Genomic DNA, 27688 nt, shown 5'->3' with positions numbered 1-27688 from the left:
CACTGGAGCGAGGGGATTGGCTTGCAGCACTCGACCTGCAAGATGCATATATTCACGTCCCCTTACACCCAGCACAAAGGCAATTCCTCTGATTTTGTACTGGGGCAAAAGGGCCACTTCCAGTACATAGTACTACCCTTTGGCCTCCCCATGACCCCCTTGAGTATTTTCCAAAATTCTAGCAGTGGTGATGGTCCACCTGCGCAAGCAAGGGGTCATAATCTACCCATATTTAGATGATTGCTCACAAACAGGGAAGAATTAGTAGGGAAAGCAAAAGTGGATGGGAATCTGTGAGGCAGTGACCAGGAGATGGTCGAGTTCAGGATTCTGAAAAAAGGAAGAAAGGAGAGCTGCAGAATACAGACCCTGGACTTCAGAAAAGCAGACTTTTGACTCCCGCAAGGAACTGATGGGTAGGATCCCCGGGAGAATAACATGAGGGGGAATGGAGTCCAGGAGAGCTGGCTGTATTTGAAAGAATCCTTACTGAGGTTGCAGGAACAAACCATCCCAATGTGTAGAAAGAATAGTAAATATGGCAGGCGACCAGCTTAGCTTAACAGTGAAATCCTTGCTGATCTTAAACACAGAAAAGAAGCTTTCAAGAAGTGGAAGATTGGACAAATGACCATGGAAGAGTACAAAAATATTGCTCAGGCATTTAGGAGTGAAATCAGGAAGACCAAATCACACCTGGAGTTGCAGCTAGCAAGAGATGTTAAGAGTAACAAGAAGGGTTTCTTCAGGTATGTTAGCAACAAGAAGAAAGTCAAGGAAAGTGTGGGCCCCATACTGAATGAGGGAGGCAACCTAGTGACAGAGGATGTGGAAAAAGCTAATATACTCAGTGCTTTTTTAGCCTCTGTCTTCATGAACAAGGTCAGCTCCCAGACTGGGCAGCACAGCATGGGGAGGACGTGACCAGCCTTTTGTGGAGAAAGAAGTGGTTCGGGACTGTTTAGAAAAGCTGGATGAGCACAAGTCCATGGGACAGAATGCACTGCATCCGAGGGTGCTAAAGGAGTTGGCGGATGTGATTGCAGAGCGTTCGGTCATTATCTTTGAAAACTCATGGCGATTGGGGGAGATCCGGGAAGACTGGAAAAAAGGCAAATGTAGTGCCCATCTTTAAAAAAGGGAAGGAGGAGGATCTGGGGAACTACAGGCCAGTCATCTTCACCTCAGTCCCTGAAAAAATCATGGAGCGTGTCCTCAAGGAATCAATTCTGAAGCACTTAGAGGAGAGGAAAGTGATCAGGAACAGTCAGCATGGATTCACGAAGGGCAAGTCATGCCTGACTAACCTAATTGCCTTCTATGACGAGAGAATGGGTTTTGTGGATGAAGGGATAGCAGTGAATGTGTTATTCCTTGACTTTAGCAAAGCTTTTGATACGGTCTCCCACAGTATTCTTGCCAGCAAGTTAAAGTAGTATGGGCTGGATGAATGGACTATACGGTGGATAGAAAGCAGGCTAGATCATCAGGCTCAATGGGTAGTGATCAATGGCTCCATGTCTAGTTGGCAGCTGGTATCAAGCGGTGTACGCCAAGGGTCGATCCTGGGGCTGGTTTTGTTCAATATCTTTATTAATGATCTGGATGATGGGATGGATTGCACCCTCTGCAAGTTTGCAGATGACACTAAACTGGGAGGAGTGGTAGATATGCTGGAGGGTAGGGATAGGGTACAGAGGGACCTAGACAAAATTAGAGGATTGGGCCAAAAGAAATTTGAGGTTCAACAAGGACAAGTGCAGAGTCCTGCACTTAGGACGGAAGAATCCCATGCACTGCAACGACTAGGGACCAAATGGCGAGGCAGCAGTTCTGCAGAAAAGGACCTAGGGGGTTACAGTGGACACAAAGCTGGATATGAGTCAATAGTGTGCCCTTGTTGCCAAGAAGGCTAACAGTATTTTGGGCTGTATAGGTAGGGGCATTGCCAGCAGATCGAGGGACGTGATTGTTCCCCTCTATTCGACATTGGTGAGGCGTCATCTTGAGTATTGTGTCCAGTTTTGGGCCCCACGCTACAAGAAGGATGTGGAAAAATTGGAAAGAGTCCAGAGGAGGGCAACAAAAATGACTAGGGGGCTGGATCGCATGACTTATGAGGAGAGGCTGAGCGAACTGGGATTTAGTCTGTAGAAGAGAAGAATGAGCGGGGATTTGATAGCTGCTTTCAACTACTTGAGAGGGGGTTCCAAAGAGGATGGATGTAGACTATTCTCAGTGTTAGCAGGTAACAGAACAAGGAGTAATGGTCTCAAGTTGCAGTAGGGGAGGTTTGGGTTGGATGTTAGGAAAATCTTTTTCACTAGGAGACTGGTGAAGCACTGGAATGCGTTACCTAGGGAGGTGGTGGAATCTCTTTCCTTTGATCTTTTCAAGGTCAGGTTTGACAAAGCCCTGGCTGGGATGATTTAGTTGGGGATTGGTCCTGCTTTGAGTAGGGGTTTGGACTAGATGACCTTTTGAGGTCCTTTCCAACCCTGATATTCTATGATTCTTATACTGATGGAAAAAAACGGCCAAAAAACACTCTTGAATAAAACCACTCCATTTCTTTGTAACTTTGCACTCTCCTCTGTCCTCTCCTGATCAGCCTCAATGATGAGCTAGTGTCTTACCAGGTGGCTTTATTGCCAGGGAGCCTTTTCCTGACAAACCAATTCTACAGGGTAGAAGCTAGTCTGTTGTCTAGGATGTTTGTAGTTCAATAGAGGACTATCCTGATTTAACAACCCTCTATTGTCATGTACCATTTTAGTCCATCATGGGGTAAAAAGTCAACAGATAAGATAAAGAATCCCATGTCCAATAGGGAGCCTGCAGCCTGTCAGGTACATGCAAAGAGTCCCCAGTATTAAACAGAGTTTATAAGTTGTGTAGGCAGATTCCACAAATCATCACAGAGAGGATGGGCATTTTGAGCAATGGGTGGCAAAACAGGACCTCTTCGGAGTGATGACAAGGAAATCATGCAGGTGGACTTCTGAAATGAGAGGGAGGAGCAAATGGGGGATACAGTTTCAGCTGGAAAAGTTCAGAGTAAGAAGGTAGAAATAAAATTGACTGATGATTTGGCCCAGTATTTTCCCCCTTCTCTTGAGCCTGAACTTCCTGCCTGATGCTATGGCATCAGTTAGGACAATAGCAGTTGAGCTTCGTAACAGCCTTCCTCCAGCACTTCAGCTCCCTGCAAGACCAGGGAAGAATTCTGTGTTCAAATGTGAGGCACATAAAGGCCTCAGCTAGGTTGGGCCCTGCGGTTTATACACAGGAGTGATACTCCATCTGCAGCATCTTATCTGCAAGTGCAGCACACACCTGTGTGCAGAGGCAGTGAAGGGGGAGGTGGATGAGTGTTGCATTATTAAGGTTAAGATTCTGTGTCACCTTATTTTTAGTAAAAGTCAGGTCACTGGCAATAAACAAAAACCATGGAAATCAGTGACCTGTCCCTGACTTTCACTAAAAATACCCTAGGGGTTTGGGTGGCTGCAACTGCTTCAGCCCCGCTGCTGCTCCTGTAGTGGGGCTAACTACTGCTACTCCAGCCCCTCTCACTGTGCCAGTCAGCTGTTCTGGCAACCCCTACCCTACCTGCTGCTCCGGCAGCCTCAGGGCTGGCCACTGGCCAGCTGCTCCAACCCTGCCCCAGGAGAAGTCACAGACTCTGACAGAATTGTGTCTTTATGCATTATGAACTCAGTCTGCAGGTACTGTTGGAATGCCCTCTCTTCTCTCAAGACTGCTTTTCCTTAGCTTTAGCTGAAACCTTCCTTGCCGCAAAAGAATTGAGCATTCATAGTTAGCTTCCATTTTGAGGGAAAAAACAAAATGGAGCTGGGAGTAGGGGACTATGGTAGTTTCATGTCTTCCAGTTTTCTCCTGGACCTCTAAAAGGCCCAGAAGGCTTCTGAAATCTCCCAGAAGAAATTGCTGTGAGACAGGTACACAGAGGCAGCACAACAGCAATGCTAGTTGAGTGCAAATAGGGGTGCTAAGCAAAACTGCTACGGACGTGCACTTGAAACGACTAGCGTGGACAAGCTGTTGCGCTGTGGGTATGTAGCAGGGCGGGCACTCACCGCCACGGCACCTCCTGATGGTCAGTTTGGGAATTACCTCACACTTACCCTGGAACACCGCCTGCTGGCCGGTGTCTCCCTACCTGTACCTGCTTCCTGGTCAATCTCCACCACTGTACTTCAGGCTCCATGTCCCTCACCGGCCCACAGTGCCCCTTCTTCTGGGTACTGCCCTGCAGCAGTGCCGCCACACATTTGGGGTCCTCCCCTGTCCAGGGAACCCCAATCCCCTAATCCCACCTCACCTCAGTGACCCACTGCCAATCTTCATCTAGCCCCTTCCCTCAGGGGCAAACTGCAGTTTGAAGTGGCCACTCATCATTGGCCAGGGGGGTTGGACCGGGTGCATCTTCCTTCCCTTGCTGCTTCCCCACAGCCCTAGTACCTCCTCCAGCCCTGACAGCGAGGCTTCTGCCTGGGGGTTTGCCAGGCTGGAGCTTCTCCAGCTCTTCCTGTCCTGCCCCAGCACTGCATTGTCCAAGGTACCCTTTGCTCTTTCAGACAGCCAGGTCCATCTCTCTCCAAGGCTGAAGGTACCCCTTCTGGTCTGCTCTCTTTTATACTGGCTTGGCCAGCTCTGATTAGCTGCCTCCTGCCTCTTCCTGATTGGCTCTCAGCACCAGTCCTCTCCAAGGGCTGGCTTTTAACCCTTTCTGAGCCGGAGCGGGGTGATCATACTAGTGCTCTCATCACTTTAGTTCTCTAGGGTAGGCAAGGTTCATTCTTACTCTTCCACAGCACTATTTTGTATTTGACACCATGATATGATGCATGGTATGAGCGAGAGTGGAATCTCAGTTTAATTGAAGCCCTTCTTTTCTGTCTTCTTGTAATCAGTTACTTCTTTCTGCATTCCCAAGACAGGTGGTATGCAGATGCAAGTCTCAAAGGAGAAAAAAGTGTTGCTTACTAGTACCTGGAGACTTTAATATGTATTGCCTCTGCTCAGCTACACTTCCTACCTTCTTTTCTACAATTTCTTGGAGTGCTTTCTTTAGCACAGTGGTATCAAGCATTTGGCCCATGGGCCAAGTAATGCAATAGGCCATTCTTCTCAAGGTCCTTCATGTGGAAGACTAGCAGCTGAAGAAAGGTAATTGGTCAGTACTGCAGATGTAGATCTTGGCCACAGTGTTCAAACTTGGATATCTAAAGTGGAGGCTCTAAATCCATAGGTAGGCATTTAAATAAGTGACGTGATTTTCAGAAGTGCTGAATGCCAACAAATCTTATTGAAGTTAATGAGAGCTTTATCTGCTTGACATCTTTGAACATCAGATCTTTTAGGTGCCTAATAAGTATCGCCCTTCTGCCAAACAGTAATATATGTTGGGAGCATTATGAGTTTGTCACCCATTCGGGAAGAACTCAGCAATGCAAACAGTGGGTATTAGTATCATTCGTGGAACATAAATGGTCACAAATGGATTGAAGACAACCCCCTTTTTAGGGAATCTTAGCTCAGGCACCAATGGGTGTGTCTGCCCTGCAGCTGGGAACGTGGATAGACAGACATGCAAGCTTCGCTTGAGCAAGCACACTAAAAATAGCAGTATGGCTGCAGTGATGCAGGCCAGGGCTCAGGCTAGCCACCCAATTATGCACCCAGGTGTTGTGTGGGATAGTACTCAGGTGGCTAGCCTGAGACCCTGCCTGTGCCACTGAGGCCATGTTGGTTTGGGATTTTTAAAATTGGGTTGGGCTCGAATGTGAATACAAGACACCTGTGCATTTAGAATACTTCTCATAGATTCATAGAGCAGAAGGTCAGAAGGGACCACTGTAATCCTCCTAGAGACTAACATATTTATTTGAGCATAAGCTTTCGTGAGCTACTGCTCACTTCATCAGATGCATCGGATACTGTAGCTCACGAAAGCTTATGCTCAAATAAATTTGTTAGTCTCTAAGGTGCCACAAGTACTCCTTTTCTTTTTTGCAAATACAGACTAACACGGCTGCTACTCTGAAACTTGTAATCATCCAGTTTACTTCCTGCGTAACACAGGCCATAGAACTTCTATGAATTAATTCCTGTTTGAAGTCAAGTAGTTCTTTCTTTCTCTTTTTTTCTTCCACAGAATTAATGTCAGAAAAGGACTTCTATATTTTGTAATTTTTTGGTAGTGATATAACTAGATTTTAGACGCATTTCATAAAGCATGCTTTTATTTTGGCTGAACATGAAGTGTTTAGTGTATTGTTTGAGATACTTAATTTTCTCGTCATAGATAGATGCTGTAGAAATAAAATATATTAAACTTAACCAACTTAAAGTACAGGAAAAAGTGTAGGTAGACAAAATTCAATTACTAGATTTTTACCCTGGTTATCCTGATCAAATTTAATATTTCTAATCGTATGAAAAGTACTTTAAGATCTGAGTAGTGCCATTGCTGTCCGTGTCTCCTAATGCTGTGCTGTGATGTGTCTATTGAGCCAAAGAGGGTATCATCCCTTACTAATATACTAGCACTACTTTTGTAGCATAGCATTCCCTTATTGCTACACAGGTGCACTTCTAGTGTGCTAATTTGTATGAAAGAACACCACTGCTTATTCATTACTGTCCATTTCTATTGCAACAAGGGTTTCATATCTCTTATCTAAACATTGACCAGACCTCAGCATGTTTCTTACAAAATCAAAATGGTGTGAATGCAATGAGACAACTAAGTGCCAATTGTAAATTTGGTGTATTCTCAAAGGTTTTTTTCTTTTCCTAGTCAATAAATTGGTTACACGAGAAGGGCCTTCCTTTCTGCAGATGCGAGTAAAACACCTGATGAAGTCAAACTGCATTCCACAAGCTACTTTCTTGTCAAAATTGTGTGTAGATTCTCCAGAAATTTCAAATGTATCATCTTTTCTCCAAGCCTACATCACATGTTTGTGCTCTATGCTGCCTAATGAAGACTCTATTAAAGAGGTTAGTAATCATATCTCCTATTAATGTGTGAAGTTTCTATCAAGTGCATTTCTAAATCAATTTGGCTAATGCTAAGGTTATAGAGTTTTTAAAGAAAAACTAAAATATAAAGACTTCAGGCAGTAGTATGAAAGTGCATTTAATGTTATTGCTACAGATACACATATGCATTATATACAGTCTATTAATGTGGGCTTATACATCATGCAAAAAGGTTGGAGTGTGCTAGATCCTCGTATGCCTCAAGTATAAATCTAAAGTCTTCCCTTCAGCTGCCCTATGCACTGTGACTCTGTACTCTTCTGATGCAAAGGAATAAAATGACTGTTTTAACAGAGTGAAAACTAATGTAGAAAAGGAGGGCTGGGGAGCCATTTGCAAACTCCGCTAGTGTCTACTGGCCTGAACCTTTATGACCCATTCCAACTACTTTGATTAAAACATCTTTTTCTTTTTCAGTGTAGTAACAACTGTGCTAATAGTGAACATTGTAATCAAGGTTGGAAAACTGTTGCCACTATAACCCCACTTGTTGTTTTTTATTGAATTCACTGGTTGGGCTGAAATCTTAAATGCTTGGTGTCAACTTGAATGAGACTTTGTGGTGGGGGGGAGTTTGAGCAAAATCTCTTAAGCAATATTTTTTGGGGGGTGGGAGAAGGAGAGAGAGTGAGCAGGACTTGCCATTGTTTAAAATGAAATATGGCTGAATAACTCAGATGTTTGCACTTCCCAGCTGCAAGGGAATAGGCCCTAATTAAGGTCTCTTTGCTCAGTTCAGGGGGAAAAAATTAAGAGCAAACACATTATTTGAAAATATGGTGTTTTGTATGTTAGCAAATCTGTTAAACATAGTCACAGTACTTTGCCTGGGAGTTAACTGGACAGCTGAGCTGCACAGAGCCAATTACTTTGAATCAAGATGATGAGCCAAGGTGGCGAAGAGTGATGCAAAGAACTGGTATTAGCAGGAGCAGGGGATGTGGTTTCTTCAGATGCTTATTTAGAAAGATGTTGTGCATACATGTACAGCTACTTATATGCCTTCTTTCCAAAACTGCTCAGGAGGCTCTCTTGCTCTCTATTTCTTGGGCACACTTGTCCCACAAGTATTATAGGCAGGGCTGGTAGCATAGTCGACTAAGTTTGCCTGACAAGTCTCATTTTTAGATCCTGTTCAGTTGCTTATAATTTTGCTAAACTTTTAACTATTTAGGTTGAAATTTCCATGCCATGTGTCTCCCTCATGCTCTGAATATTTTTGGAAAATTTCAGCCAAGAATTTCAGCTATTTCTGAGAACTGGGTTAGGGAAAAAATGTTTTGTCTGTGTTTATATAAAAAAAAACAAAACAAAAAACCCCACAATTGTCAGTTTCTTCTTTGACAAACTCTAGAGCCTCCATACTTTGGAGCAGGGATTTGAACTTTGTCTCAAGGATGTGCATTCTACAATCTCTGTGAAAATCTGTCGAAGTTTGGCAAAGTTATAAGCCTTTGAAAGATGTAGTAATTTTACATGCCACTAAATTCCCCAAAGATCCCATCTGCTGTGGGCATGCTGCAACCTGAGGTTGAGCAGGACTTTCCCTGCTGCTGCAACTGAGACTATTGTGGGGCCATGCATGGTTCAAATTCAAGCACCTGAACTAAGACAGGCAGCCTTCCCACCCACCCCCCGCCCCCGTTCTGTTCTGCCAATGACACATGCAGCCACACTCCTTGTTGGGCCCAGGCAGCACGAAAGAAGGAACCATTTGATTTACATGCAGAGTGGGTAAGAGCCCAACCTTTAGTGGAGCATTAGATTGAGACAAGGAGACTGGGGGTGGTGGGGAGACTGGTGTAACAGATTTGGTAATTTCCTGCAATATTCCGGACAAATCTTACAATCCCTGGACCACAATAAACTTAATTCAGTAACTAATTCCATGGCGGGGGGGAACCACATCCCTCAGGAGCTAAGAACAGGGGAGGATGACTAGGCAAATTCATTCAGGTTGTAATACTCCAGAGAGCAACCAATACCTGGAGAGGCTTGGATGTACTTGTTCAAACTGGAGTATCCAGAGAACCAACAGACTATTGGGAAATCCTCTTTAATAGCCTGAGTTTAAATGGACTGAGGGCCTACTTTCTGATCCACCAAATGGACAGGACATTCTGTCTAAGAGAAATCCCACTCCTTTGGGGGAAGCATTGGAAGAACTTGACCTATTCATTGGGATGTTTGTTCTAAGCTAGCAGCTGCTATGAACTTGTGACCACAAAAAAAACCTCTTGATAGAGTTTGAAGAACAGATCACCTGTCAGAGCCCTTGTTGGAATTGGGATGATCTCAGATAAGCTTATTAACATGTGTAGTGTTTTTTTAAATCGTTTTAATGTTTTTTTTGTAATGATTTCACTTTAAGAATAAATGTGCTTGCTTAGAAAGGGCAGTGTGGTAATTTTTACCTATGGGCAATTACACTGTTTATAGCCTCTGAGGAGAAAACAAAGCAAGCCTGCTTAGGCAGTCTGACCTACTGGGGAATTCTCAGTGTAGGCAAGAAAGTGCAGCCTGGAAAAAAATCCAATCAAGAGGGAGAGAGACATGTCTCCACTTGAGGTGATGGCCAGGTTGCAATTGGGCAAAGAGATTGGGACAAGAAGCCATGGGGTAGCAGGGACTGAAGTTTGAGGAGCTTGTGGGAGGTAGATTGGGACTGGGAGCCAATGGGGACTGCAAACATGGGTGGGGTTGGGCAACTGGAAGCCAGGATTGATGGGGAGAGACTGGGATGGGATGGGAAAAGCAGACTGGGACCAGCGAAGCTTGAGCAGTGGAGACTGGGGATAAGACTGGGACAAGGAGCCACAGAGGGGATGAGACAAGTTTGAGACAACCAAGTAAGAGGGGAGGAGGCAAGAGGGGTCACACTTGAGGGGAATGGGACTGTGCCCACTTGAGAACACTCCTCAAGAGCCTGGAATGGATCACAATATTCCTGAGTCTCACCATTCCTCCATTAGACTACTGTTAGTAAATTCCTGTGAAACTCACAGGCAAAGTGTCCCATTCCTCTCTCATGCTGGCTCACGTAGAGGATAGCCTACAACTTCTGTCAGTTACTCCAGTATTTCAGATGATGGAGGTATGTTTGATGGATCCAAAGGTTCCAGTCCAGCTGATGACCCATGTGGGTATCTGTTGGATGCCACAAAATATCACGTATGTTTTTTGGTTTGCATTTTTAAAAATCTAGGAAATTACACCTCAAAAACTGTTAAAAGAACATTAAGGTTGCATAGACAAGCACTCGGGAAATGCCAGAATTAAGGTTGCTTGTGACTAAGTTCTCTAAAATCCACATGGTAAGTTGGATTTCTTTGAAATTTGGTGCGCCTCAGAAGGGTGCAGGGTAAGGTTATTTATGTGGCCCAAATTTTGAGTCATTTGAGCCAGGGATTCCAGAGAAGCCTGGGGGGAAAGCCATTTAGGGTTTTTGTGGAGAGCTAAAAATCAAACTATTGATGTGATGTGGGTCTGTCTGAGTTTTATCCAAGGTAGTGCATGGCAATCACTAAATCTTTGGGGGACCCAAACTGAGAATGCATGTTTTCTTAATGTGGCTGTGCCAATACAGAAACATAACTAGAGGGTTTCCATTTCTGCCATTTTAGATGCTTTAAAGCTCTACTCTTGTAAATGCTCTAAAATCCTAATGGTTAATCTGACTGTTTTGAAATTTGGTGCCCTTCATGAGGCCACAGGTTAGCATTAGTGATCCATATTTGGGGTCATTTGACTGAGGAGTTCCCGAATTACAGGTCTCCCCCCTCCTTCCCCCCCATAAGTTTTCTTCTGCTGCCTCTTGCTGTTAAACAGAGAGGTACTGATCATTGAATTAATCACAGACCACCTTGTGTTTGCTATGAAGTTACCATTCAATTAACATAATTTAGGATAAGTAAATCACAAACCCCCACTTGAAACAAAACGAGTTTTAAATTGAGTGGCTGGAGATGCTAAAATTTGAGTCATGGGTGGCAGTTTCTTTTGTGAGGGAATGTAATCAAAATATTTGGCAGGGGGTTAGATATGTGAATGCTTCCTGGGAGAGGAGGAGGAGTGGGGGAGCAGGTGGGAGAGTGGAAGGGGTTATGGGAAGGAAGATAAATGGGGATAAGTGGTAGGGGAGGCGAGAGAGGTTGTTGGCTCAAGTAAGGAGGCTTGACACCCTTCAGCTCTGCCAGTGCACCCAAGCCACCATTGTTGCCAAAGTAGCAATTTTTGTCACTTGATTTAGTGACTTTTTGGTTTCCCTAGCAAGGAAGTAAGTTCAAAGCAACCAGCCACAAATCTAATGACTTTCACTGCCGATTACAGTGATATTCAGAGAAAGAAGTCGCCAGTTTGTATAGTCAGAAAATCATAATAAAATCCATTCCACGCTTTTCTTACTAAACGATCTTGCTGGCAGCCCTCAGCCCTGGGGAGTGGTGGCAGGGGGAGGAAGAGAAGGAGATGGTGTCCAGACTGGAGACCGCAAACCTGCCAAGCTAGGGGAGGCCTGTGCAGCAGCATCCAGAGTCGTTGTTCTGCAGACATATCCTGTCCTGGAGTCGCCGCACACACCAGCTGATGAACAGTTTGGCTCTACCCATGAGGCTTGGCAAGGCTATGATCAGGTTGGGAGGGAGGAGTCTGGATGAGGGCAGCTTGGTCAGGTGTGCACAGCGGAGATGGAGTTTCAGCCACTGCCTCCCAAACCCTGGGAGAACTGGCGCCTCACGGGTACTGTGGTATTCCAGTGAGTATTGCCTTCCCATTCCTCCCACCCCCACTCCCCGGGACTCCCTGTCATGGACCCTGCCCCCCCACCCCCCACACACTCTCCCTGGCCCCGGGGAGAGACTCCCTCACTTGGACGTAGCCCTGGGTGCCCCTGGCTCATTGAGAGGAGAGAGATTCCCCTCATATGAGATGGACATTTCTTATTGCCTCTGTCTGAAACGTTCCCTCATGTAGGTTACATAGCAACATCTAGTGACTTTTCAGGGTTTCTCTGATGACTTTCTGCTATGTGAAGTTGGCAACACAATGAGTTGTGTTACAAAAGGGGGAATTAATGGTGATGGAAATGTTTGTATACCAGGGGGTGAGGGCTTCAGGGAGATGTCTTCCCTGCTTGTGGTGGGGAGGCATCAGTACGGTAATGGGGAGGTAGCCAGGGTTGGAAGGGGAAATGCATTAAATGGGCTATGGGCATGGCTTGGGAGATGTGCTGAAGCAGGGCTGATGGGGTGCAGCTGGGGATGGGGGAGTGGAGAGGATGATTGGCTCAGGTATGTTAATTACAGGCATGATGCTTACAAATGCCTTAAATGACTACTAACTCCTACAACAATGTATCTTTTTCCTGTTAAAAAAAAAAATAGGGAAATGGGCAAAAAAACCTACATTAATGTAGAGTTAAGGTGGTTTGATATGTCGTCTCCTTGCAAAACATAGTTGAGCAAATCTCAAGCTTCTGAAAACTAGGAAATGCCCAGTTAATGTTATGTGGCCAACCATGCATACCTTTACTCTGCTGACTCCACAGTTGCTGAAATGGGCAAGCTCTTCACCTTCTCTTACAACCCATTCACTCTGACCCATAGATTTCATCTAACACCATTAAAGGACAAAAAGGAGAAGAGGGGTAAAGGATGCCCTTGCCACCTTCCCTCTGATCCCCTGGAGGTGGCAGTAGCCAATGGTAATTGTTTGGATACTCCAGCTGCAGTCAGTATGTTTAAGTGTACACTAAATGGTGCAGGCAGTAGTTGAGCCTGTTTGGTAAAGGTGTGTTTCTGGTAGGAGGATGTGTAGATTACTCTGAGGTGTGAGACAGGGCTGTGATTTATATGCGATCTATGTTTTCCACCCTCATTTGCGTGAGGAAAGGGAAGCAGTAAACGTGTACCTGCAGTATACAATTATTTCTATTCAGAATTTTGTAGGTTATGTCAATAGCAGGGCACAGTGCTGTTACGGTAAAGGATATTGTCAGCAGTGAGGTGGAATATGAAAGTATTCTAATTGTTTAATGCTAGTTAAGTGAAAGTGAGATTGTAAGGGAGTTGTGTAATGAGTGTAAGGGAGTTGTAAAAGACTGTGAAGTGGTTCTTAAATTGTACATGCTTAATATTCTTTCCTGCAGGGCTTTGGAGCTGTGCTCCGGCTCCGCTCCAGCTCCAGGCAAAAACCTGCAACTCCACTGCTCCAGAGCTGCTTCAGGCTCCGCTCCAAAGCCCTGCTTTCCTGGGAGTGGGCTAAGTGTGAGAGTTTATGCCAGGATCTGGAACCTCCTGAATCTTACTGTGCCAAAGGCCACTGTGAGAATGTGCTATGTGGAAACTGAGGCATTTCTCAAAGAGGGTAGAGGGAAGGTGATGTATGCAACCTTTTTTGTTGTTTGACCTTTAATAGTGTTAGATGGAATCCTGTGGATGAGAATGAATGGGTTGTAAAAGGAGGCTCTTCCTTGTACATTTCAATAACTGGGGCTGGCAAGGTAAAGGTATGTCTGGTGTTAGAGCATATTGGGGCACTGCTGAAGAAGAGGAGAGTTAATTTTGCATGGCCAGTCTTAACTCTGGTTTCAGAGTAGCAGCCGTGTTAGTCTGTATCCGCAAAAAGAAAAGTACTTGTGGCACCTTAGAGACTAACATGTTTATTTGAGCATAAGCTTTTGTTATATTTTATATATTTTCGTTAAATTTGTTAGTCTCTAAGATGCCACAAGTACTCCTTTTCTTTTAGTCTTAACTCTGTATTTCCTGGTTATCAAAAGATTGCTTGCTTACTTGATTTATTTTCCCCCTCAACTCAGTGCTTTGTAAGGGGACAATATACCATCAAGCAACCTTAAGTCTACTTTTTCCTATTGATAGTACGTTGAACATATAAAGCACAGTTTCCATTGACTTCAGTTGCAGGTGTGTGTGTGCGTGCGTGCGCACGCATTCACCATTTACATAAATCAGACCCCCAGTCTCAACTCGGCCATCCTGATAGTGAGAGGGACCATTAATGACCCCCTGTGAAAAGTTTGAGCCTGGTCTATACTACAAAGATATGTTGGCATAGCTATGACGGTCAGGGGTGTGAAAAAAACACACACACCCCTTGCTGACATAGCTATGACTGCAAAAACCCCGGTGTAGACATAGCTTCTGTCAGCATAGATAATATTTGCAGAGTTGGTGGTACGATCCAGGCTGAAAAATTCCTATTGACAAATACTTAATCTACATTGGGGGCTCTTTTGAGATAAATATACCAGGAAAGAATTTGTAGTGTCGACAAGGCTTTGGTTGCATCAGCATCACATAGCAAATCTATGGCACAGGCAGGGATAGAATCCAGTTCTCCAAGATGGTACTCAGCTGCTTTAACCACAAGACAGTTGTCTCTTCCTTCAATCCCCTTCCCATTCTCATTGTGTTCCTTATGGGTCTGTCCTCCTGAGGAAGCCCTGGAAGGAGCAACAGTTGAGCCAAATCACAGGGCAGTGCTCCCTGAACTCGGAGGGGGGTGGAGGGGAGGAGAAGGAATTTAACCTCCTTTTTCACTCCTTCCATTTGTTGTTAAAAGCTTGCCTGTATTAATTTGTACATCTTCCATATACTGTTGCCTAGTCCTTCTAGCTCCCCCTACTTTGGGAAACACTCCTGGTGTAAACTTTATAATGTACTACTACTTTCAGGAAGATCCTTACTTCCATGTAACTGGACACCATTAAATTAGGCTTGACTAAAGACTGGGAGTGGATGTGTCATTACACAAAGTAAAACGATTTCCCCATATTTATTCCCCCTCCCACCCCCCCGTTCCTCACTGTTTCTTGTCAACTGCTGGAAATGGCCCACCTTGATTATCACTAAAAAAGGTGTTTGTTTTTGTTTTTTTTTGTTTTTGTTCTTTTTTTTCCCCCCTCTCTCCTGCTGGTAATAGCTCACCTTACCTGATCACTCTCGTTACAGTGTGTATGGTAACACCCATTGTTTCACGTTCTCTGTGTATATAAAATCTCCCCACTGTATTTTCCACTGCAAGCGTCCGATGAAGTGAGCTGTAGCTCACGAAAGTTTACGCTCAAATAAATTTGTTAGTCTCTAAGGTGCCACAAGTACTTTTTTTTTTTTTTTTTTTTTAAAGCCCTGAGTGGAATAAAGTGCCTGCAAGAGAGAGAGAATTTGGGTCAGAATGGAAACAAAAAGCATCTTGCATTAGAAGTTATATGTGAATATCTAATTCAATAACTGCTTCCCTGTTAATACAAATGATCACAGTCACCACTGTAATTCTCATCCAGTTGAGACTGCAAGTTTTTGAAAATGTAAATTGCTCATGTTGGGGGAAGGGTGTGCTAGCAGGCTGGCATTTCTACTGGGGCAGAGTTAGGATTGTGGTAGGTTGTTTGTGGTATATTGTTTGTTCTACAGTGTTCTGTACAAACAGTTCCACAAATCCTTGCATGTATTAAGTCTCACGCTCAAATCACTAAATTAAGCAATTATTAAGTTGGGTTAATAATTGTGGGTCAGACTGAAGAGATATTTGGAGGTATACCATACCAGCACTACTTTGTAGTAAAAATGATCCCTTACTGATTTGTTGGTGTGTATTTTTTACTTTAGTGACAAATAAAAACTTTACTGCTAGAGAGATGGAGCTGGATTCTGTTCCATCTTCAGTTATCAATTGAATTGTTCCTGTCATGGACACCTGCACAACTGTGTTTTTCAAAGATGTCAGAGGGCATAATTTATTCCAGAGAATGTTTATTTCTAGTGATTACTCACAAGGTAGAAAGAATGCAGCATTGATTCACAAAATTTGGGTTGACTTTGCAGTACTGGTGATTGGGAAGAATATCTTTGCTAATAGTGTGCAGTTTCATTGTGATACAAAAAAATGGAATCCCACAGTTAAGTTTTAGTCACTTCTTAAGTTGCTAGTCCTTATGGTTATGAAGAAATCCTGTAATTTGAACCAAGTGGTTATGTCTTTCCAAGTCTGCAGAGAAAAAATAGCCCTAAATTACCCCATTCATCTTCATAATGGTTCACAGTCAAGCTGGAAGGGGTATATTGAGTGGGATCCCACAGGGATTGGAGCTGCGTTCAGTTCTGGTCAGTATCTTCATCACAGATTTAGATAATGGCATAGGGAGTACATTTATAAAGTTTACAGACGCTATCAAGTGGGGAGCAGTTGCAAATGCTTTGGAGGATAGGATTACAATTCAGAATGATCTGGACAAACTGGAGAAATCATCTGAAGCAAATAGGGTGAAATTCAATAAGGACTAATGCAAAGTACTCCACTCAGGAAGGACAGTCAATTGCACACATACAAAATGGGAAATCACTGTGAAAAGGGATCTGGGCAATATAGTGGATTATAGAATCATAGAAGATTAGGGTTGGAAGAGACCTCAGGAACTCATCTAGTCCAACCCCCCTGCTCCAAGCAGGACCAACTCCAACTAAATCATCCCAGCCAGGGCTTTGTCAAACAGTGCCTTAAAAACCTCTAAGGATGGAGATTCCACCACCTCCTTAGGTAACCCATTCCAGTGCTTCACCACCTTCCTAGTGAAATAGTTTTTCCTAATATCCAGCCTAGACCTCCCCCACTGCAACGTGAGATCATCACTCCTTGTTCTGTCATCTGCTACCACTGAGAACAGCCTAACTCCATCCTCTTTGGAACCCCCTTCAGGTAGTTGAAGGCTGTTATCAAATCCCCCCCTCACTCTTCTCTTCTGCAGACTAAATAACCCCATTTCCCTCAGCCTCTCCTCGTAAATCATGTGCCCTAGCCCCCTAATAATTTCCATTGCCCTCCACTGGACTCTCTCCAATTGATGCACATCCTTTCTGTAGTGGGGGGCCCAAAACTGGGCAGAGTACTCTATTTGGCACTGGTGAGGCCACATCTAGAGGGGAATAATCACTTCCCTTGATCTCCTGGCAATGCTCCTACTAATGCAGCCCAATATGCCATTTGCCTTCTTGGCAACAAGGGCACACTATTGACTCATCCAGCTTCTCGTCCACTGTAATCCCAAGGTCCTTTTCTGCAGAACTGCTGCTTAGCCAGTCGGTCCCCAGCCTGTAGCAGTGCATGGGATTCTTCCTTCCTAAGTGCAGGACTCTGCACTTGTCCTCGTTGAACCTCATCCGATTTCTTTTGGCTCAATCCTCCAATTTGTCTGGGTCACTCTGGACCCTATCCCTACCCTGCAGCGTATCTACCTCTTCCACCCATCTTAGTGTCATCCGCAAACTTGCTGAGGGTGCAATCCATTCCATCATCCAGATCAGTAATGAGATCACAAGCTGAATGAGTCAAAGTGTAACAGTGTTGGGGGGTGGGGGAAAAAGTAGACTTCATTCTGGGAAGTATCCACAGGAGTGTTGTAAGCAGGGCACAAGAAGTTATTTTTCCGTTCTACTCTGCACTGATAAAGCCTCAACTGGAGTATTGTATCCACTTCTGAGTGCCACATTTCAGAAAAGAGGTGGAAAAGTAGGAGAAGAGCAACAAAAATGATTAAAGGTCTGGGAAACATGACCTATGAGGAAAGATTGAAAAACCTGCGTTTCTTTAGTCTGGCAAATAGAAGTCTGAGGGGGGACATAACATTTTTCAAGTACATAAAAGATTGTTACAAGGAAGAGGGAGAAAAATTGTTCGCGTTAACCTCTGAGGATAAAACAAGATGCAATGGTCTTAAATTGCAGTGAAAGAAGTTTAGGTTGGACATCAGAAAAAATCCCTAACTATCAAGGTAGTTAAGCAGTGGAACAAATTGCTTAGGGAGGTTGTGGAATCTCTATCATTGGAGTTATTTAAGAACAGATTAGATAAACACTTGTCAGGAAAGATCTAGTTATTACGGAGTCCTGCCTTGACTGCAGGGGACAGGACTAGATGACCTCTCCATGTCCCCTCCAGTCCTGCATTTCTATGATTCTGTAATGTTTGTGGCAGAAGGCTAATATTGGTGATTAATAGGCAGTATTGAAGCTATTTCACTAGTGCTCATTTTTAAACATTTGAAACATCTGACTACCTAGATTGTTGATAGCTCTTAAATAGGGTGGTATTGTTTTTTTTAATCTAATCCCGGTACACAGTAAAATTAAAGAAATGTACACAACACAGTTGCCAACTTTCACACGGTAAATAAGCACCCCGACTTTCACAATAAGCCAAAAATCAAGCAAATTCCATTTCAAAACAAGGCAAAAACAAGCCAGTCCCTAAGAACCCCAACACTCTTTGTGACTAGATCCCCCCAGCATGCAGACTGGGACTGTTGTAGGCCCACTGTGCACCCCTGACACTCTCTCCCTTTCTTGCCCCTGCTTGCCGGGAACCGATCTTAAAAAAAAAAAAAAAAAAAAAAAAAGAGCAACAAGCTATAAGCCAAAAACTAGCGAACAAGCCACTCACAAGCCAATTAAGCCAAAAACAAGCCCAATTTTTGTATTTTTTTTCCTGTGGGTTTGGCATATCTGGTGCACAACTGAAGTGGTACTTTAGCTTAAACCCATTGGCAGTAGCGCAACAAAGGGCATCTTGCCAAAATCTATTAAAGAGAATTAAAATATCAGGAAATAAGAGGAAGGATAAACAGAGGACTATTGGAGAACATAAAAGAACATAAAACATGGCCATTAAAAAAGCTAATGCGGTTTTGGGATGCATCAGGTGAGGTATTTCCAGTAGACATAAGGAGGTGTTAGTACCATTATACAAGGCACTGGTGAGACCTCATATGGAATATTGTGTGCAGTTCTGGTGTCCCATGTTTAAGAAAGATGATTCAAACTGGAACAGGTACCGAGAAGGGCTACTAGGATGATCCGAGGAATGGAAAACCTGTCTTATGAAAGGAGACGCAAAGAGCTTGGCTGGTTTAGCCTAACCAAAGGAAGGCTGAGGGGAGATATGATTGCTTTCTATAAATATATTGGAGGGATAAATACCACGGAGGGAGAAGAATTATTTAAGCTCAGTACCAATGTGGACACAAGAACAAATGGATATAAAGGAAGTTTATACTTGAAATTAGACAAAGGTTTTTAACCATCAGAGGAGTAAAATTCTGGAACAGCCTTCCAAGGGAAGCAGTGGGGACAAAACACACGTGTGGCTTCAAGACTAAGCTTGATAAATTTATGGAAGGGATGATATGATGGGATAGCCTAATTTTGGCAATTAATTGATGTTCAACTATTAGCGGTAGATATGACCTGGATGGGATGTTAGATGGTGTGGGATCTGAGTTACTACAGAGAATTCTTTCCTGGGTGTCTGGCTGGTGAGTCTTGCCCACATGCTCAGGGTTTAGCTGATTGCCATATTTGGGGTTGGGAAGAAATTTTCCTCCAGGGCAGATTGTCAGAGGCCCTGGAGGTTTTTCGCCTTCCTCTGCAACCTGGGGCACGGGTCACTTGCTGGAGGATTCTCTGCACCTCAAAGTCTTTAAACTACGATTTGAGGACTTCAGTAGCTCAGACATAGGTTAGAGGTTTGTTACAGGAGTGGGTGGGTAAGATTTTTTTGGCCTGCATTGTGCAGGAGGTTAGACTAGACAATCATAATGATCCCTTTTGACCTTAGTCTATGAGTCTAAGAGAGGAAGAAAGAGGTTATGAGACTGGCTTACTCCAGGAGTAGTTATTCCTGGTTTTCCCTAAACCTTGAATTTCACATGTCTAAAAGAAACTAGGAATATTTGCAAGTAGAAAAATTAACTAATGTTAAATACAGTCTGTTAACTTGCATCATTTAGAAGATTTTGCAAAAAAAAAAATCCCTGAAGAAACTCTACATTGTTCTTTTTGACATGATAACATTGTTTTTGTTAGATTGCAAAAGTGGATTGCAAAGAAGTACTAGAGATCATATGTAATTTGGAATCTGAGGGGCAAGATAACACTGCGTTTATTCTTTGTACAACATACCTTACCCAGCAACTTCAAACTGCAACCGTGTATTGCTCTTGGTAAGTAACACACACACACACACACACATACATACATATATATATATATATGTATGTATAAATATATATATATTTTTTTCTTCTCATGTATGGTTTATGAAAAGTGCAACAAACAGTTTACCATGAATTTTAAATGCTACTTTTTCATATAAAAAATATAGAAGGTGATGACTAGACTAAAACCGGATGTTAAATTAGCTTTTCTACAGTATATGCAAACTGTTCATCATTGTGTTAAGGAAAGATAAAGTGACCTATCTGAAATCACACTTTTTTTAATCTGTTAGGGTGAAGCATTGTCAGATAGGTATCGAAAAAGAGATAATGGTACCTCTTGAGAAATTAAATCTCCAGAATTTGATCACATTCATTTGAGAATTCTAGAGGCAATAAAAAGGCAAGTAGCTGAGCCACTAACAAGAATTAAATTGGTGCAGTTCATAAAAATATATGTTCTGTGAAAAAGAGGTTATCTATGGGTAACTAACTGGAGTTCTTGGGATTGTTGCTTCCGCACATTCATACTATTGGGATTCATGACCAGCATCTTAGGATCACAGAAATATTGGATAAGCTGCACAGGTACGTGGTCTTGGCACTGAACATTTAGGGACCAAGGTTATAAGAGGCATGTAACTCAAGTACTTCAGTTTCTTTCATTGAACCACAGAGCAAAAGGTAGATAGATACGTCTTTAGGGAACAAGTGAAAGTGGGTTGGGTAGAGGGAATGTGCAGGGGCAATACCCCTGAAGAACTCAGTTATTGTAAGAAACCTCTTTTTCTTTCAGGTGACCTCTTTACATTCCCATTGATGAAAATTTGGAAAGCATTACAATCCCCAGAGTGCTGGGACTAGGCGTTCTTAACTGAACAGTGATTCAAAAATACTCTCCCAATCCAAACATCAGATCTGCATGTCTATTTCAGGTGGAAGTGCACCCTTACATAACTCAATGGGAATGGGGCAGAAGCAGTGCAGAGAAGCTGCTCAGACTCTTGCTGAATAAAACCATAGCTGTGGTCCAGAAACCTTGGCTAAGGTGTAGCATATCTCTGTTCAAAGTCTGATCTGTTTGGATAGATGACAGGAAGTGCTGGGATTTTCTTAAAGTGGTTCTCATATTCATTCAAACAGTCTATTTTTCTTAAATACTTTACATCTCTCTAGCTAATAGCACATTGGCAGAGCCTTGATGTGAATGAGGATCTGAGCAATAATGGTCTGGTTACAGTAAAATCCCAAAACGACTATAAGAAGGAATTGGGGTAGAGATGTCTGATAACCATGCGGAATAACAATATGGGAGTGAGGATTGTGGAGTCAGCCATAACAGCTTGTAGTTCTTTCTTTGAGTAGTATCCTTCTGGGTGCTCCATTCTAGGTGCTCTAGTGCCCCGTGTGCCTTTGATTGGAGATATCTCATAGTAGTGTCTGTTCGGCCTACGCATGCATGTTAGTCAGTCTCGTGCCCCCAGCTGTTTCATATAACATTGCACCAGTGAACTGCTCTCAGTTGCTTCTCAGCTGCCTCAGCCTGAGATGGAGCTCTCGCAGTTGTCCTGTTGAGATTTCCTTAACTCTATTTTTCTCTCATAATGATAGTAATGGTAGTGTTAGCGTTAGTTTTCTATAGATTAAAGCTTACTCCTGGGAGAATTCTGCGTCAAAAAATAAAAATTTTGTACACAATATTGCAAAATTCTGCACATTTTATTTGTCAAAATAACACTCTATAATTATACCAGTTTCAATTATTTTGGTAATTTTATTTACACACACACACACACACACACACAAAATTTCCCCCAGGAATAGAATGAAAGAAACCCCTACAACAACCCGGTTTGTTTCTCGGCCTCCTCTCCCCCTAGAGCCCAGCTAGGGGGCCAGTCACTCAACCACTTTCCCTCCCAGACGCAAGCTGCAGGGCCACCAGACACTCTCACCCCCTTTCCCCAGAACCCAGCCATGCCGCTCCCCCACCCCAGCCCAGCCACTCACACCCTCTTCCTCCCAGAGCCCTGGGATCCAGAGGGAGAAATAACCTGATGCTGGGTCCTAGGCTTGAATGGAGTTTCCTGCACACCACTTCCTCCTTCCTTCAGGGCGTGCTGGGAACCCTGCAGTTCCCTCCCCCGGACTTGTCTTCTATTTGTGAGCTGGGCTCTACCGGGTTCAGCAGCCCCTAGTGGTGGCCAGTATCTCTGCAACCCATTTCTGTGGATGGGGGAAGAAATTCTGAGAGCACATTAATTTCTGCAAAATTCTGCATTGGGCATCTTTTCATTTTCTCTACATAAGAATGGCCATACTGGGTCAGACCAAAGGTCCATCCAGCCCAGCAGCCTGTCTTCCAACAGTGGCCTATGCCAAGTGCCCCAGAGGGAATGAACAGAATAGGTAATCATCAACTGATCCATTCCCTGTCACTCATTCCCAGCTTCTAGCAAACAGAGGCTAGGGACACCATCCTTGCCCATCCTGGCTAATAGCCACTGATGGACCTATCTTCCATGAATTTATCTACTTCTTTTTTTAAACCCTGTTATAGTCTTGACCTTCATAACATCCTCTGGCAAGGAGTTCCACAGGTTGACTCTGCATTGGGTGAAAAAATACTTCCTTTTGTTTGTTTAAACCTACTGTCTAGTAATTTCATTTGGTGGCCCGTAGTTCTTTTGTTATGAGAAGGAGTAAATAACACTTCCTTATTTACTTTCTCCACACCAGTCATGATTTTACAGACCTCTATCATATCCCCCCTTAGTCATCTCTTTTTCAAGCTGAAAAGTCCCAGTTTAATTAATCTCTCCTCATACAGCAGCCGTTCCATACCCCTAATCATTTTTGTTGCCCTTTCCTGAACCTTTTCCAATTCCAATATATCTTTTCTGAGATGGGGCAACCACATCTATAAGCAGCATTCAAGATGGGGGCATACCATGGATTTATATAGAGGCAATATGATATTTTCTGTCTTACTATCTATTCCTTTCTTAATGATTCCCAACATTCTGTTTGCTTTTTTGATTGCTGCTGCACATTGAGTGGATGTTTTCAGAGAATTATCCGCAGTGACTCCAATATCTCTTTCTTGAGTGGTAACAGCTAATTTAGACCCCATCATTGTATATATATAGTTGGGATTATGTTTTCCATTGTGCATTACTTGGCATTTATCAACATTGAATTTCATCTGCCATTCTGTTGCCCAGTCACCCAGTTTTGAGAGATCCATTTGTAGCTCTGCGCAGTCTTCCTGGGACTTAACTGTCTTGAGTAGTTTTATATCATCTACAAATTTTGCCACCTCACTATTTACCCCTTTTTCCAGATCATTTATGAATATGTTAAATAGGACTGGTCCCAGAACAGACCCCTGGGGGACATCACTATTTACCTCTCTCCATTCTGAAAACTGACCATTTATTTCCTAGCATTTGTTTCCTGTCTTTTAACCAGTTACCAATCCATGAGAGAACCTTCCCTCTTATCCCACAACTTACTTTGGTTAAGAGCCTTTGGTGAGGGACTTTGTCAAAAGCTTTCTGAAAATCTGAATACACTATAGCCACTGGATTCCCCTTGTCCACGTGCTTGTTGACCCCCTCAAAGAATTCTAGTAGATTGGTGAGGCATGATTTCCCTTTACAAAAACCATGTTGAGTATTCCCCAACAAATCCTGTTAATCTATGTGTCTGATAATTTTGTTCTTTACTGTAGTTTCAGCCAGTTTGCCCAATACTGAAGTCCAGCTTACCAGCCTGTAATTGCTGGGGTCACCTCTAGAGCCATTTTAAAAATTGGCGTCACATTAGCTTCCTCCTGTTGTTTGGTACAGAAGCTGATTTGAATGATAGATTACAGACTACAGTTAGTAGTCCTGCAATTTCACATTGAGTTCCTTCAGAACTCTTTGGTGAATACCATCTGGTCCTGGTGGCTTATTACTTTTTTACTTATTACTTATTAGATATTATTTACTATTGCTTCTTACTGTGTAATGCCTAGTTCTCCTGGCTTTAAGCGCTGTTTGTCTTGCTGGGAGGTGATCCTGGTCAGTAACAGATACTCACACAGTTTCTGTTGCCTTGTGGAATTGCACGTTGGTCAGAATTGCAACTTTTCTCTTCCACTGAAATCAAGAGCTAGAAAAAAATGGAGAGATAAAGCTTCACCTCCTCATGATGGAGAGCACTCTACATCTGGCCTCTGACCCAGGCCAAAGGGACCCTCCCTGTATGTCAGTCCTCCTGCAAGTCTGCTCCCTCAGAGCTCTACAGTTCCGTGGCATCTAAGAGGAAGAGACAGGACTCCTCTCATAAGCCCTCAAAAGAACGTTCTCTGGTTTCACCTGGTAGAGATCCTACTTCTAAAAAGCCAAGAACATCAGTTTCCTCAGGTAACCTGGCACCACTGGCTCCTCAATCAGTTGTTGTTGAAGCTCCCTCTTCCTAAGGTACCCAGGGTGTGGTTAGACCACAAGGCAGGAAAGCCACAAGCCAGGAGAGACCATTAATAACCTTATCAGATCAAGGCAGCAAGAAGAACTCTTCCTATGCTTCCTCGGTACCAAAGAAGCCCACTTGGACTCCAACCACATTTTTGTGCTATCAGCAACTAGGCTTCCCTCTAAGCGCCCAAAGCCTGTGGAACCCTTAGCCGCCTTAGCCATAACTCCCTCAGTGCAGGCTTCATCCTTTGTACCAATCACCTTTTGCCTTGGATGTCTCCAGGTGCCCCATCTTTCCTGAGAGAACGTGAGGAAGAGGATTCAAGTGTCAGTTCTGGGCTCTCCTACGGAGGTCCCTTCCCAGAACCCTCCTCTGAAGGATCAACTGTTTGTGGCCCACGATTACCACCAACCCCTTGCTGGTATGAGCACTCATGGGTGCTACCTCCTATAACGTATGCACCTCCTCCCTGGGCAGCTTATTGCCAATAATATCCAGAACATAAAGTGCCCACCACCATAGAGAGGAGCAACCAGCTTCACCTACTCCCTCCAGAGACTGGATGCTTCAAGACAAGGGAGGCTAGAGCTGATGAAGGGATTTCCCCTATGGCAACATCTCTTCATCTTCTACTCCTGGGGGAATTCTGCACATCTGCGGACGTGCAGAATTCATCTCTCACATAATTTTGTATTTTCCCGAAAAAAAAACATTTTGCTTAAGAGCTGCAGTTCCGCCTTTTGCCTACCAGAGGCGTCTGTGGTGCCAGAACAGCCAGCTACGTTCAGGCTGGCTGTTCAAGTGCTACAGCAGCCTCTGATGGGAAAAAGGTAGAACTGCAGCACTTCTTAGGCAAAATGTATTTTATGTGGGAAAATAGAAAATTCTGTGCCCAGTGCTGCAGAATTCCCCCAGGAGTAGCGGTTCATCACAGCACCCTGCCCGTGAAGCCAGGTTATGATAGAGTGGAGCACACAGGGCTGCTGGGGGTCACAGACTGGGGTTTAAAATGGCTAGTGCGGGGGGAACACACACTGGAGCATGGGCTCAGAAGCTAGTGGGGTGATAGAGTTGAGTATTGGGTTGGGGAAGTGGGGCTGCAGAGATGCATGGGGATGAGAGGTGTGGGGACGGGCAGACATGCCTGACTGAAGCAAGAGGCTTGGGGTCAGCCAGGGTCTGCATGGGGGAGGCTTCCCAACACCCTAACAATACCCCCCCCCCCCCAAAAAGCCTTACACCCAGCACCCTCTAGGTTCACTCCTTAGCTCCTTCCCTCTCCCTCAGCTCCTCTGTTACCCTGACTCCCCTCAAGCTTTTGCACTGCTTTTGATAGGTGCAGGAAATACAGTTCTGTGTTATAGTTTAAATGAAATGCACAAAGTTCTGAATTAATATGCCTAGTAAGGAATCTGTTTGTCCAAAAAAAATTAACCAGAATCTTTTTTTTTGTGCTCTGTATTGTTACAGACATACCTGCTGACAGATGATTTTGAAATAAATTACCAAAATAATTGAAACTAGCATGATGATATTGTGTTGTTTTGACAAATAAAATATGCAGAATTTTGCAGAATTTTTAATTTTTTGGCACAGAATTTTCCCAAGAGTAATCTCCTGGTGGATGATTTTAAACATTTCCAGGACCTGGTCAAGAGAGTCGCAGACTCCCTATAAATTCTCCTCAAGGAAATTACAGAGCCTTATTGTAAGCTCCTCAACATTTTTCACTCTGAGGTTCTTGTAAATCCAACAAAGATCATGTGGCACACCCCAGCTTCTATTCTGCCTACATGCAAAAGAGCAGATAAGTATTAAATCCTAGCGAAGTATTGAGAATTTCTATTTTCCCATCCCTCACCTAATTCCTTGGTAGTGGGTGCAGTGAATGAACGTGGTAGACAGCACCATGCTAAATCCACACCTCACAACAAAGGCAACAAGTGCCTGGATCAACTAGGAAGAAAGTCTCTTACTCCTTGGCCTCCCTACAATTTAGAATTGCCAGTTATCAGGCTTTGCCATCAAAGTACAACCATGTGAACTACACCAAGCTGGCCTTGTTTGAAGATCTACTGACAGAAAACAGGGAAGAGCTCCAGGCAGTTGTTGGGGAGGGCCAACTACTTGCCAGGACAGCCCTACAAGCCTCCCTTGATGCCACTGATACTGCTGCCTGTTCAGTTGCTGAAGCAGAGATGATGAGAGCCTCCTGGCTTTAGCTCTCTGGATTCCCAAAGGAGGTCCAGAATACAGTAGAGGACCTTCTCTGAGTACAGTAGAGGATGGGTCAAAGTTGCTCGCAAATAGCACAGACGAGTCTCTGCAAACATTGAAAGTCTCTAGAGTGACCTTGTGTTTTCTTGATATCTAAACTCTGACCTACAAGAGAAAACTCAGCAAGTGTGAAACAGACCAGAGATCCCACCTCCTCCAATTCCTTATCTCCCAGAAGACAGAGATTTCAGAGAAGGACACCATCTTCTTCTCAGCCTCCTATCCTCCTATCGCACCTATCCATCTCCAAGCAGCAATTTTGATGGGTTGGTCGAGGGTTTGACCTGCCATCCTCATCCTCTTCAGCTGCACTGATTTACCAGTTTTCCTCCTTTCGGCGACCACTGTCACTGCTTCAGGCAAGCCTGGGAGTCGGTCATTAGTGACAAGTGGGTTTTGGAGATTATCTCCACAGGTTACACCATCCACTTTACTTCACTTCCACCAATTAACCCCTCTTTCCCGTCCCTCTTCAGGGAACTCTCTCACGAAAACGTGCTTCATCAAGAAATACACACTCTTACATTTGGGAGCTATAGAATGCAGCACAGAGGGAAGGGTTTTTATTCGAGGTACTTCCCGATACCAAAAAGAGTAGAGGTTGGAGACCCAGCCTTCACTTGAGGCTACTCGACACCTGTGTGAAGGCACAGAAATTCAAAATGGTGATACTTGCAGCAATAATTCCATTGGTTCTCAGCCCTCAACCTTCAAGATGCGTATTTCCACATTGCTGTACATCCATCCCACAAACAATTCCTCCATTTCATTGTTGGCCAGGACCACTTTAAATACTGAGTGTTCCCTTTCAGCTTATCATCTGCCCTAACAGTCTTTTTGATGGTCTGCAGAAAAGGTATCTTAGTATTC

The 27688-nt window shown here is 43.8% G+C and overlaps 1 protein-coding gene across 2 annotated transcripts in view; it reads left to right on the top strand.

Moving 5' to 3' along the window:
• Positions 1 to 27688, top strand: part of RLF (RLF zinc finger) — a 100535-nt gene that overhangs the window by 31833 nt on the left and 41014 nt on the right. The window contains exons 6-7 of one of the 2 annotated variants that reach the window (XM_038377486.2): positions 6827 to 7029; positions 19947 to 20083. In XM_038377486.2, the coding sequence (XP_038233414.2) occupies positions 6827 to 7029; positions 19947 to 20083 (340 nt within the window). Of the gene's footprint in view, positions 1 to 6826; positions 7030 to 19946; positions 20084 to 27688 lie in introns of those variants that run through there. The other variant, XM_043506237.1, reaches the window with a different exon arrangement.

This window comes from Dermochelys coriacea, chromosome 19 (assembly GCF_009764565.3).
Source record: "Dermochelys coriacea isolate rDerCor1 chromosome 19, rDerCor1.pri.v4, whole genome shotgun sequence".
NCBI classification, from domain to species: Eukaryota; Metazoa; Chordata; order Testudines; family Dermochelyidae; genus Dermochelys; species Dermochelys coriacea.
The sequence above is the reverse complement of the archived record's forward strand: the minus strand, read 5'-3'. Positions and strand labels throughout refer to the sequence as shown.